The 14,174-nt window shown below is 53.1% G+C and overlaps 1 protein-coding gene across 2 annotated transcripts in view; it reads right to left on the reverse strand.

Moving 5' to 3' along the window:
* LOC146043102 (uncharacterized) overlaps positions 1-14,174 on the reverse strand; it is an 82,740-nt gene that overhangs the window by 45,686 nt on the left and 22,880 nt on the right. For both annotated transcript variants that reach the window (XM_083163529.1, XM_083163528.1), the window contains exons 15-20: positions 10,858-11,008; positions 4,234-4,388; positions 3,790-3,841; positions 3,576-3,707; positions 2,921-3,256; positions 2,079-2,194 (exon numbers count right to left, since the gene is read on the reverse strand). In XM_083163529.1, coding sequence (XP_083019655.1) covers positions 2,079-2,194; positions 2,921-3,256; positions 3,576-3,707; positions 3,790-3,841; positions 4,234-4,388; positions 10,858-11,008 — 942 coding nt within the window. The remainder of the gene's footprint in view (positions 1-2,078; positions 2,195-2,920; positions 3,257-3,575; positions 3,708-3,789; positions 3,842-4,233; positions 4,389-10,857; positions 11,009-14,174) is intronic.

Below are 14,174 nucleotides of genomic sequence, written 5' to 3' on the forward strand. Positions count from 1 at the left end.
CTCAGTGTTCCCCAGCACCCCGTACCCCAACACTGGGATCTCCTACAGACAGAGCTCTGCGTGTACATACTGACTCTCAGTGTTCCCCAGCACCCCGTACCCCAGCACTGGGGTCTCCTACAGACAGAGCTCCGCGTGTACATACTCACTCTCAGTGTTCCCCCAGCACCCCGTACCCCAACACTGGGGTCTCCTACAGACAGAGCTCCGCGTGTACATACTCACTCTCAGTGTTCCTCCAGCACCCCGTACCCCAACACTGGGGTCTCCTACAGACAGAGCTCCGCATGTACATACTGACTCTCAGTGTTCCCCAGCACCCCGTACCCCGACACTGGGGTCTCCTACAGACAGAGCTCCGCGTGCACATACTCACTCTCAGTGTTCCCCAGCACCCCGTACCCCAACACTGGGATCTCCTACAGACAGAGCTCTGCGTGTACATACTCACTCTCAGTGTTCCCCCAGCACCCCGTACCCCAGCACTGGGGTCTCCTACAGACAGAGCTCCGCGTGTACATACTGACTCTCAGTGTTCCCCAGCACCCCGTACCCCAACACTGGGGTCTCCTACAGACAGAGCTCCGCATGTACATACTCACTCTCAGTGTTCCCCAGCACCCCGTACCCCAGCACTGGGGTCTCCTACAGACAGAGCTCCGCGTGTACATACTCACTCTCAGTGTTCCCCAGCACCCCGTACCCCAACACTGGGGTCTCCTACAGACAGAGCTCCGCGTGTACATACTCACCCTCAGTGTCCCCAGCACCCCGTACCCCAACACTGGGGTCTCCTACAGACAGAGCTCCGCGTGTACATACTCACTCTCAGTGTTCCCCCAGCACCCCGTACCCCAGCACTGGGGTCTCCTACAGACAGAGCTTCGCGTGTACATACTGACTCTCAGTGTTCCCCCAGCACCCCGTACCCCAGCACTGGGGTCTCCTACAGACAGAGCTCCGCGTGTACATACTCACCCTCAGTGTTCCCCAGCACCCCGTACCCCAGCACTGGGGTCTCCTACAGACAGAGCTCCGCGTGTACATACTCACTCTCAGTGTTCCCCAGCACCCCGTACCCCAACACTGGGGTCTCCTACAGACAGAGCTCCGCGTGTACATACTCACTCTCAGTGTTCCCCCAGCACCCCGTACCCCAGCACTGGGGTCTCCTACAGACAGAGCTCCGCGTGTACATACTCACTCTCAGTGTTCCCCCAGCACCCCGTACCCCAACACTGGGGTCTCCTACAGACAGAGCACCGCGTGTACATAGTCTCCGCGTGTACATACTCACTCTCAGTGTTCCCCAGCACCCCGTACCCCAACACTGGGGCCTCCTACAGACAGAGCTCCGCGTGTACATACTCACTCTCAGTGTTCCCCAGCACCCCGTACCCCAGCACTGGGATCTCCTACAGACAGAGCTCCGCGTGTACATACTCACTCTCAGTGTTCCCCAGCACCCCGTACCCCAACACTGGGGTCTCCTACAGACAGAGCTCCGCGTGTACATACTCACTCTCAGTGTTCCCCCAGCACCCCGTACCCCAACACTGGGGTCTCCTACAGACAGAGCACCGCGTGTACATAGTCTCCGCGTGTACATACTCACTCTCAGTGTTCCCCAGCACCCCGTACCCCAGCACTGGGGTCTCCTACAGACAGAGCTCTGCGTGTACATATTGACTCTCAGTGTTCTCCAGCACCCCGTACCCCAACACTGGGGTCTCCTACAGACAGAGCTCCGCGTGTACCTACTCACTCTCAGTGTTCCCCCAGCACCCCGTACCCCAACACTGGGGTCTCCTACAGACAGAGCTCCGCGTGTACATACTCACTCTCAGTGTTCCCCCAGTACCACGTACCCCAACACTGGGGTCTCCTACAGACAGAGCTCCGCGTGTACATACTCACTCTCAGTGTTCCCCCAGCACCCCGTACCCCAACACTGGGGCCTCCTACAGACAGAGCTCCGCGTGTACATACTCACTCTCAGTGTTCCCCCAGCACCCCGTACCCCAACACTGGGGTCTCCTACAGACAGAGCTCCGCGTGCACAGCATGTACATACTCACTCTCAGTGTTCCCGGTCTCCCTGTGCCCCACGAGTGGTAATAAGCGAGGCAGATTGCCTGGACAGCTTGATTCAGCCTCTGTAGATACTCCCAATTAATAGGAGAGCGCTGCATTCCTGGGAGAGATAAATGTAACATTCAGTCTCTGTGTGTAACATTGCCCCTCCCCCTGTTTTTTTATAAGGGACATGCCCTAAAAGAGAGGTGTGACAGGGGCTGTGACAAAACTGTACGGTGATAGGATACAAATCCCTTTGTACCAATGCTATCGAGGGTTGGTCCATGCCACGCTCATTCCACCAAGGCCACATCCTTTTTCTGGGAGCCCCCATACCTCCACTAACATCCCCCATGCATTATTAATGCAAACATTCCCAAAAATTGGGACTTGAACCCATCACCTCTTCCATTGCAGTCAGACACCTTACTCAAATATTTATTTGCTCCTTCATAGGAGGCATGCACATTCTAACTACAGTGTATGAAGCTATTTGTAGTTTTCAGTTCAAAACCATTAGAATCACTGATATCCATGTTATCCAATTACCTGCATTGGTGACTACACGGATCCCCTCAGCTACAGTGCTGGATATTTGTGACAAAAGTACATTGTCCCTCTGACGACTACAACGGTGCTTTGAAAAGTGTCTTCTAAAGGAAGATGTGTATGAAGTTTAGTGATGGAGGGTGGGGTGGGTGGGCAGCCATGGAGAGGATTTGCTGAGCAGCACCACCCTGACTTGCTGCTGTCTGTGCCGTGGCTCCACCCCCTAGATACAGACTTGGCTGCGATACACCCCACCCATCACTTTTATATATAAAATATCTGCTTCAGATGATACCTGCTTTGGCCTGAGCGACGGCATGGATAATGACCACTGCAAGCTCCCCGGCATGTTCCAGGTGAGCCGATGGCACAAACAAGACCCCATTTTCTTCATCGTGATACGAATCTCCCAGGTGCAGATCTTCCATCTCCCATCCAGGGCTCTGGACTCTAGGAATGTCCCGAGCTATTAGAAGCAGCAGAGGATTCTGGGAGCAGCCGCGACATACAAGATGGAGGAGGGCTGAGCCGAACTTATACACAACCAGCTGACGTGGAGAGAGCTGGCTCATGTCCATGGGGACAAGGGTACCCGTGGTTACCGGCGTGGAATCTGCCTTCATCTCTGTCTCTGAGAAACAAAAACGAAGCGCGTAGTAGAGAGGGAGCTGCAGAAGCGCCTCGTTGTAACACTTTGATAAACATCTCTGTGGTTACATTACTCCATGGACTGCCCTGCTCCCACTCACCCGCTAACACTCCCTACAAATGCTTCCAGTGCCTCCAGGAGATCCGCCACTGCGATCAGTTATGTATAAGAAAGGATTTATAAGAGAGAAGAAACTGAAAGTAGAAGAAGCAGAAGATCTAGAACGACGAAAGACAGATCAGGTCAGGTTGCAGTCCCCAGATACGAAGGACCCGGGCAGGAGACTTCTCATGGTTTATACCTTGAGTCTGCATCTGAAGGGCTTCTTTGATCTCCTCCAAGGTCCTGGTAAGAGGGCTGGCCGTTATGAGTTTCTTCAGGTTGTCCTCTCTGTAGAGCGCCGCCATGAAGAGCAGGGGCTGTAACCGCGGGCCTAGTATAGGACAGAACCTGCATATATGTAACCATGCGAATGTGGATATCTCATTGTTATCTGGCCCCCATCAGTAACCCACCTTCTGATAAGGCCATCTGTATATCCCCACCGAGCAGACCTCCATACGGGTTCTATAATATAAGGACATAACCCTCAGAATACAGCAGAATATTACTAACGTCACCTACAGAGCAAAGTTCTCCTAACTATGAAAGGTGAAACATTCCAGGTACCCAATCTATGGGCAGCTCTCCCTTCCGACCAGGCCAGGGAACTTACGGACGCATTTGTCCCGTCAGTCGCAGCCTGCAGCCATCGCTATCAGTGCGCAATTATCACCAAGTCAGGTCCTGCCTAACAGGCACACATACGACTTGACCACAATTTGGGTCAATATGGCAGTTATTGTACATCGCCTTGGAAGAAAAACGCTCATGGCCAAACCATGCAATTGTGCTCTAATAAAACAGTCAGCTAGGGCCACAGAAATCTGCAGTCCAACTATGACTGGATTCCACATGACCTGGTCCTGCGCGGGCTGTCTCTCCACTCTGCGGTCACTGCCCCTTGGCGCACTGCGGTCTCTCTGCGTCCTCTTTGCTAGGAGGTCGGAGCTGGTCTTCATCAGCGCAAGTCTTACAGCTTTCATGAGTGCAGTGGCCTCCTGCAGAAAAGCTCCTGGAATTAGGAATCAGAGATAAAAGGTTACCAGGTGAGAAGACAGGTCAGTAGCATCGGAGCGCGCACTTATTCCTTGGGAACCATAGAGCACCGAAATACTTTGGGTATTATTCCCAGGGATGCCCGAGTCTCCTCTACTGTGATATTTTATCAGTACACTATTGTGCGTAAGATGTTCAAATGGGATGTGGATAACATCCCGGCAGCCGAAATCCCCTCTCTGGCATCCCTAACTCACCCTTTAGGAATAGGCCACAGTATTACTAATATTGTGCTTTGCTTAAGTATTTGAAAGTAGAAATATTTCTGCAAAAGCAAAAACCAACCGGATTTTGCTTTTAAATAAAATTGCTACAGGCCAAAGCAGCCAGTAACTCAGCCCCTGGGTAACATTATGCTGCCCTGCAGGGGGGCAGATGTAACATGTGCAGAGAGTTAAGGTGCCCCTACACTAGTGAGAATTCTCCTCTCCGTGATTTCCAAGGAACAGAAATTAATTTTACATACGATCTATTGTGTGTGATGTACCTGGAACCGCACGTCACGTTGGATCTGGGGCGAGATGCAATCGGGAGTGATTTTTAGAATAAGTCATAAATGACTTGTGGTTTGTGGTCGAGATGAGCGGGTTCGGATCCTAAAGATCCGAACCCCCCGAATTGACCTAATCCGAGGCTGGATCCGAGGAGTTCGCCGGGTCACGCCATCTTTCCGAGGCCAAAACGTCATCATCCCGCGTCGGATTCTCACGAGATCGGTTCGCTATATAAGTCCCGGGTCTGCTGGCCGTATGTAATGCGCACTGGGGGTTGGTGGGGGGTGGTGTGTCGGTGGTATGTAACGCGCATGGGGGGGGGGGGGTAGTATGTAACACGTGGGGGGAGGGGGGCGGCGGTATGTAACGCGTGGGGGGGGGGGCTTTCTGGTGAAAGCTCTGCTGCGCCGCTGTGTGCATGTGCGTTGTAGCCTCACCCGCGGACCATTAGAAATACATTTTCTGCCAGCACTGTGCCCTGAGTCATAGATTCGTCTTATGCTGCCAAATGGGCACCAGCGGCTACATCTGTCACCTGTCACTCCTTTACCCCCCACACTTGTCCCGTGCATACTATTTATTTAGAGAGTGATATACTACCAGCCAATCAGCTCGTATCTGTCATGTCACAGGCTGGGTTTAAAAAAATGACAGGTAGTAGCTGATTGGCTGGTGGTTACCAGTGGACCGCATCCGCAGGCCTCCAGGCACCCCAGCAGTCCAGGCTGTATGGCTATCCCTGCTTATCACACATGGTAGAATCTAGCTGACTGAGGTACAAATGAAGTCACCTGTGCCTAAACCTGGATAGCCATAACACCTGGACTGTTGGTGTGGCTTGAGGTCGCAGTTGAGGACCACTGCTCTATACAGGTATTACACAGGGCCTGCTCTTGTAGCAGGGTTCTGACCATAGGGTCCCATCATCTACAGATGAAGATACTGAGAAGGGTTTGTGCCGCCGGCAGCAGCGCGGATTATTTGGGGATATTTCCTGGAGAACGACCTGCGATGCTGGTACTTTGCACATTTCCCATCCGAGCCTGGCTCCTCCCCCTGCCTGCAGACGGACACGTATGACACACAGGAATGTGCTTGGTCATACTAGCCGCACACAATAGCTCTGATTTTCCAGTAACTAAAAAAACATATTTTTCTCACAACAGTTTCCTGAGGGCGGAGATGTAACATAAATGGTGAATCGTGTTAATCGCGGAGAGGGCCAGGCTACAACTGTGACAATCAGCGCCATTTCAGCCGCAACCCCTCCGTAAGGACCCGCCATTCCCGGCTTTATCTGCATTGATACGGGGGGGCTACCTACCGCAAAGAAGGTAAGTATGGCTAAGGTGTATATGGCACAAACCATGACAAACGACACACAGAATATTTCTATGCAGGGTAAATACTGGCTGTTTTTGCATGTAGCCCACACATGTTACACTGCCACAAAGTATCACATTTCTATGAATCCCGTCGTGTCCTACTCAGATTGGGTGGCGCTGGTGGGGTCCACACAGGAGTGGAGGTCACACACTCCTCAGACCTCCACTCCAGGAGATCTGTCCATCTCCTCCCTCCTCTGCAGCCCGTCCATGTGCGGAATCCTCTCCACCTGCCTGGGGCGTGTCTGAGGCCTGGCTTGGCAAGACATTCTAACCTATGCCTCGGCCTTGCCACTGCGTTCACTCCTGGGAAATTCCTAGTCCTGTTAGGGACTGCGGTTCCCATGTGTTGGCTAAGCATATACTCTGGGTCTTCCACGCCCTGTCACTCAGCCACACCCCCTTTAGTGATTTGTCACACTGTCACTGCTTGGTCATGCCCCTCCCCCCACAGCGACGCTGCCACCCATTGCACCCTTCCTGGAGCCTGCTGTATGCCCCAATCACGTCCTCCTGAAGAGGGTTTATTTTGCCATTTGCTTATGGGTGTGGTCACGCCATGTTGGCATGGCTGAAGTCCATGCGGCACCACTGCTGCTGGAGGGGAGTGGTCTTCCCGTTTTGGGGTTGCGGCTGCTCCTCTCTGGCACTTTGATTCTTTGTGCCACTTGGCGTACTAAAGTAATATATAATCAGTTACATTGGTGACCTGCCAGGTTATCTGGAAAACATGACATGCTAGCCATTCCAACCCAGTAACACCTGTCTTTTATTACCTTCCCAAGGTCCACAAGAACCCTACCAGACCCCAAGGCAGGCCCATCGTGTCAGGCATCGACTGCCTCATGGCACCCCTATCAGAATACATTGACCAATTCTTACAGCAACATGTGACAAAACAAAGAGCTTTTCTCAGAGACACCACACAGGTGCTCAACATCCTCAACACAATAGATTGGCAGGAACACTATTTCCTAGCAACCAGTGACGTCACCTCACTTTATACCTCCATAGATCACCAACAAGGCCTAGAGAGCATACAATACTTTCTAGAACAAGACTCCACACTATACAAAACACAGGCATCTTTCATACTACAAGGGATCAATTTCATCCTCAGACACAATTACATGTGGTTTGAGGGGGATTTCTACCTGCAGAAACATGGGACAGCTATGGGGACCAAGTTTGCCCCCAGCTATGCTAATCTTTTCATGAGCCATTGGGAAGATTTGAACATCTGGGCACAGCTGGAGGCAAACTTGGTCCTCTGGGTACGATACATAGACGACGTGCTCTTCATTTGGAGTGGCGACGAACAATCCCTCAACACATTTCTTGCACACATCAATAATAACTCCAAAAATCTCTGTTTCACCACGAACTACAGTCACACCCGTGTGGAATTCCTTGACTTAGACATCAGCATTAGAAATAACCAAATACGAACCAAAACATTTCAAAAACAAGTAGACGTCAATAGTTACATCAGAGCGGACAGTAACCATCACCCCAGCTGGATCTCTAGCATCCCACACAGTCAGTTTACCCGCATTAGATGAAATTGTTCCAACATATCAGACTATGTAGAACAGGGACAAGACCTCCAAAAACAATTCCTTGAAAAACGCTATAACAAAACACAGGTAGACAAAGCATTCCAGGAACTAAAACAAAAACCCAGACATGAATTACTCAAATACAAAACTAAACCACCAGAGACTACTAATGACAAAGTCCTATTCATCACTGGGTATTCAGACCTAGAAGTAGTAGTAGTAGTACGTTTATTTATAAGGCGCCACAAAGTGTCCGCAGCGCCGTACATAGCTAACAAAAAAAAACAAATTACAAGGTAACGTACAGGGTGTGTAGAAAGATACAGTATAAATAGGGGTATAGCTGGTAGAACTAAAATCAGCATCAGTTCAGAAGTAGGTGTCAAAATAGTCAAGGAGACCGAAGATGAAGTAGAGGAAGGGAAGAACAGGACAGGAGCACAGGTGAGGTAATGAGGTAGGGTGAGTACGTGAGGAAGGAGGGCCCTGCTCATAAGAGTTAACATACTAAAAATAGGTGGGTGGACGAACGAAATACAATAGGATAAGTAGGAACGGAGGGGAACGGAGGCAGGATAGGAGGATCAAAAGAGGTTAGGAGGAGGGATAGGCTAGTCGAAAAAAGTGGGTTTTGAGGGAGCGCTTGAAGGAGGTAAGGGAATCAGATAGCCTGATGGGTGGCGGGAGGTTGTTCCAGTGCAGGGGGGCAGCGCGAGAGAAATCTTGGACACGGGAGTGGGAGGAGGTGATTAAAATCCATCATGAACAACCATTGGCACCTACTACACTTGGACGAGAAATTAAAAACCATTCTGCCACCCAAGCCAGACATTGTTTTTAGGAAAGCTAAAGATGTAAGACAAAAATTAGTGAAAAATCACCTCACGAGTACTGACACCTTAACACAAACCACTCTGGAGGGACAAGGGATCAGCCAAGGTTTCTTCCATTGTGGCAAATGTCAGGGATGTAACATCTTGCAGTACAAACAAACAAAACCCACCAAGACCTTCCAATCCAATCAAACACAAGACAAATTCACCGTCAAAAAAACACTGATGTGTGACACTAAGAACACTATTTATCTCCTTGAATGCCCATGCAAGCAACAATATGTAGGCCGTACAATACGCAAACTACATGTCAGAATTAGCGAGCACATCCGAAACATCAGGAAAGGACTACAGAAGCACAGTGTCTCTGAACACTTCAGATTAAAACACAATTGCAACCCACAAGGACTTAAATTCATGGCTATCGACCAAACTATACCCTTTTGGCGTGGGGGAGACCACATCAAGAGGATAAACCGCATCGAGAGCAAATGGATTTTTGATCTACAAACCCTCCATCCATTAGTTCTTAACATAGACCCATAAGGATTCTAACAATTTACCTGAAACTCTAAGACATTACCACTCACCAACAATGGGTGGCCTCAACCACCAACCAATAAACCATTTAGGTTCAGATTTTTTTAGAAACCATCAGAGACTGTATCTAAACCATTACAAACCGGTTTAGACACCACTCACATACAAACCCCCCCCCCATTTCTACCCCCCACCTCCCCCCAGTTCCAGCCATGCCCCGTCACCTCCCTTTCCAATATCAACATATCCGGTTTATTTCCTATCAATACAATACTATCTGTCCATCTATTCCCATGGAACCACCTATCCACTCATCCTCTGTAACTAACTAACTAACATCTTTCCTCCTGCTCACATAGTTACCCATACCCCATCAATATAGGACCTTCACCATGTCCACTCCATACAAATCAAAATAACCCCCATCGTTCCCATCATAATTTCCAATCCTACCTTTAAACAAGCGATCATGTGCACAACAATCTGCCCATCTATTTCCTTTTTTATTCAGCCGCAACACCGCTGTCACTTATGCCGACAGCGAATCATTCTCTATAACATCCCCCGAAGCGAGCCCCCTCCACCACTCCAATCACATCAAGGTTGAGTGGAAGCGAGCCCCCCTCACCCCTCCAATCACAGCGCAGCCCAATCAGCTCAGTAGTAAATCACACACGTACTGACTGTACGTAACCCGGCCTATCAGCACGTCGGTTCAGCCAACGTCACACTCACATCTAACTCCGCCAACGAGCACATCTCCTGTGCCAGCGTCACACCCCCGCTAATCCAATCACCCACGGAGTATGGCACATGAGCCGTCCCCGTCCACACCAGCAATACACTTTGGGCTCTAGTGCCGGACTTCTGCGCATGCGCAGTGGCCGCGGCAGGGAAATTCGCTGTAATTAACGCAAACCCCACCAGCATAAATACCGGGCCATGGACACCACACTCTCCACCATTGAAAAAGTCCCTTTATGGGATGAAACGCGTTTGGTACTCCAGCCTTTTCCAATTGTATATTGTTTTTACAATAAATTGTGCTATACTCCAAGCACTAGTCTACAGCCTATCTTTCATTCATTCCTCCTGCCGTCCGATCGCCACACCGGGATACATCCAGGACAGGAGTGCATGCTGATTCTACAAGACCAAAGGGTAAGTTGCTACAGCAGCAATCACATTGTTATTTGACTTATTCTGACACATCCTCCTTGCATCTGAGGTTCCGGCACCACAGCCCAGAAGCAAGCAACTCATACTCAGAACTCCCAGCCTCAAGTCCCCCAGGTATAAAGATTACTCTTCGAGGGACAGGTTACCTAAGGTCTACAGACCACACCGGTCCTTAAATATCTCCTCTCAACACCCAGCCTACAGTTTTTGCCCACCTGCTAAAGTACACCATCAGTGACTCTTAACTCTTACCCCTTTTCCACCCCTCACAGCAACCCCAGAGCGCCAGTACCATCCAAATCCTTCACTTATTCCTGGGGACTGGTTTTGGGCACCACTGGTGTATATAGAAGGATGATTGCATTATACTTTGGCAGCATTAGGGCGTACAAGGAGGGATGTCCCGGACCACGACCATGGATATAATGCTCTCACCTTGCGCCCGATCCCCACGCGTGTGTACGGAGGAGCCCCCACTCTGCTGAGAGGTCACCGTGGTTCTTGCACTTTCTTTCTCACCCTCTAACGGAATCTTCCTCCATTCAAAGCCGTTACTGCCGCCGGGTTCCAGGTTCTGCAACATCTCCTTCATGTAAGAAGATCAGAAACAGGTCAGGCTGACGACTGGGACGGGCATAGATATCAGGGCGTAGAAGGGTTATATGAGGGGTCCCACCGCTTGGGATGCCGGTGTTCCCAAGATTGACAACAGAACCCCAACACCTGCTACAGTAGGTAACCCTCACCTCCTCTTAGCACCCTTACCCGAGGTATCTGCAGCTGAACCAAAACCCTCCACCCCCTCACCCTCTGTACCTGCTGCCGAACCCTAACCCTCCACCCCCCTCACCCTCTGTACCTGCACCTCAACCCTAACCCTCCACCCCCCTCACCCTCTGTACCTGCTGCAGAACCCGAACCCTCCACCCCCTCACCCTCTGTACCTGCTGCCGAACTCTAACCCTCCACCCCCCTCACCCTCTGTACCTGCAGCTGAACCCTAACCCTCCACCCCCTCACCCTCTGTACCTGCAGCTGAACCCTAACCCTCCACCCCCCTCACCCTCTGTACCTGCAGCCGAACCCTAACCCTCCACCCCCTCACCCTCAGTACCTGCAGCCGAACTCTAACCCTCCACCCCCCTCACCCTCTGTACCTGCTGCAGAACCCTAACCCTCCACCCCCCTCACCCTCTGTACCTGCTGCCGAACCCTAACCCTCCACCCCCCTCACCCTCAGTACCTGCTGCCGAACCCTAACCCTCCACCCCCCTCACCCTCAGTACCTGCAGCTGAACCCTAACCCTCCACCCCCCTCACCCTCTGTACCTGCTGCAGAACCCTAACCCTCCACCCCCCTCACCCTCTGTACCTGCACCTCAACCCTAACCCTCCACCCCCCTCACCCTCTGTACCTGCTGCCGAACCCTAACCCTCCACCCCCCTCACCCTCAGTACCTGCTGCCGAACCCTAACCCTCCACCCCCCTCACCCTCAGTACCTGCAGCTGAACCCTAACCCTCCACCCCCCTCACCCTCTGTACCTGCTGCAGAACCCTAACCCTCCACCCCCCTCACCCTCTGTACCTGCTGCCGAACCCTAACCCTCCACCCCCCTCACCCTCAGTACCTGCTGCCGAACCCTAACCCTCCACCCCCCTCACCCTCAGTACCTGCAGCTGAACCCTAACCCTCCACCCCCCTCACCCTCTGTACCTGCTGCAGAACCTTAACCCTCCACCCCCCTCACCCTCTGTACCTGCACCTCAACCCTAACCCTCCACCCCCCTCACCCTCTGTACCTGCTGCAGAACCCGAACCCTCCACCCCCCTCACCCTCTGTACCTGCTGCCGAACTCTAACCCTCCACCCCCCTCACCCTCTGTACCTGCAGCTGAACCCTAACCCTCCACCCCCCTCACCCTCAGTACCTGCAGCTGAACCCTAACCCTCCACCCCCCTCACCCTCTGTACCTGCTGCAGAACCCTAACCCTCCACCCCCCTCACCCTCTGTACCTGCACCTCAACCCTAACCCTCCACCCCCCTCACCCTCTGTACCTGCTGCAGAACCCGAACCCTCCACCCCCCTCACCCTCTGTACCTGCTGCCGAACTCTAACCCTCCACCCCCCTCACCCTCTGTACCTGCAGCTGAACCCTAACCCTCCACCCCCCTCACCCTCTGTACCTGCACCTCAACCCTAACCCTCCACCCCCCTCACCCTCTGTACCTGCTGCAGAACCCGAACCCTCCACCCCCCTCACCCTCTGTACCTGCTGCCGAACTCTAACCCTCCACCCCCCTCACCCTCTGTACCTGCAGCTGAACCCTAACCCTCCACCCCCCTCACCCTCTGTACCTGCTGCAGAACCCTAACCCTCCACCCCCTCACCCTCTGTACCTGCACCTCAACCCTAACCCTCCACCCCCCTCACCCTCAGTACCTGCAGCTGAACCCTAACCCTCCACCCCCCTCACCCTCTGTACCTGCTGCAGAACTCTAACCCTCCACCCCCCTCACCCTCTGTACCTGCACCTCAACCCTAACCCTCCACCCCCCTCACCCTCTGTACCTGCTGCAGAACCCGAACCCTCCACCCCCCTCACCCTCTGTACCTGCTGCCGAACTCTAACCCTCCACCCCCCTCACCCTCTGTACCTGCACCTCAACCCTAACCCTCCACCCCCCTCACCCTCTGTACCTGCTGCCGAACCCTAACCCTCCACCCCCCTCACCCTCTGTACCTGCAGCTGAACCCTAACCCTCCACCCCCCTCACCCTCTGTACCTGAACTCTAGCCCTCCACCCCCTCACCCTCTGTACCTGCTGCCGAAACCCTAACCCTCCACCCCCTCATCCTCTGTACCTGCTGCCGAACCCTAACCCTCCACCCCCTCACCCTCTGTACCTGCTGCCGAACCCTAACCCTCCACCCCCCTCACCCTCTGTACCTGCTGCCGAACCCTAACCCTCCACCCCCTCACCCTCTCTACCTGCTGCCGAACCCTAACCCTCCACCCCCTCACCCTCTGTACCTGCTGCCGAACCCTAACCCTCCACCCCCTCACCCTCTGTACCTGCTGCCGAACCCTAACCCTCCACCCCCCTCACCCTCTGTACCTGCTGCCGAACCCTAACTCTCCACCCCCTCACCCTCTGTACCTGCAGCTGAACCCTAACCCTCCGCCCCCCTCACCCTTAGTACCTGCTGCTGAACCCTCCACTTCCCTCACCCTCTGTACCTGCTGCCGAACCCTAACCTTCCACCCCCCTCACCCTCAGTACCTGCAGCTGAACCCTAACCCTCCACCCCCTCACCCTCAGTACCTGCTGCCGAACCCTAACCCTCCACCCCCTCACCCTCAGTACCTGCAGCCGAACCCTAACCCTCCACCCCCTCACCCTCTGTACCTGCTGCCGAACCCTAACCCTCCACCCCCTTACCCTCTGTACCTGCTGCCGAACCCTAACCCTCCACCCCCCTCACCCTCTGTACCTGCTGCCGAACCCTAACCCTCCACCCCCCTCACCCTCAGTACCTGCTGCCGAACCCTAACCCTCCACCCCCCTCACCCTCTGTTCCTGAACCCTAACCCTCCACCCCCCTCACCCTCTGTACCTGCAGCTGAACCCTAACCCTCCACCCCTTCACCCTCTGTACCTGCTGCCGAACCCTAACCCTCCACCCCCCTCACCCTCTGTACCTGCAGCTGAACCCTAACCCTCCACCCCCCTCACCCTCTGTACCT

The sequence above is a fragment of the Crinia signifera genome, chromosome 19, assembly GCF_055691185.1.
Source record: "Crinia signifera chromosome 19, ASM5569118v1, whole genome shotgun sequence".
Lineage (NCBI taxonomy): Eukaryota > Metazoa > Chordata > Amphibia > Anura > Myobatrachidae > Crinia > Crinia signifera.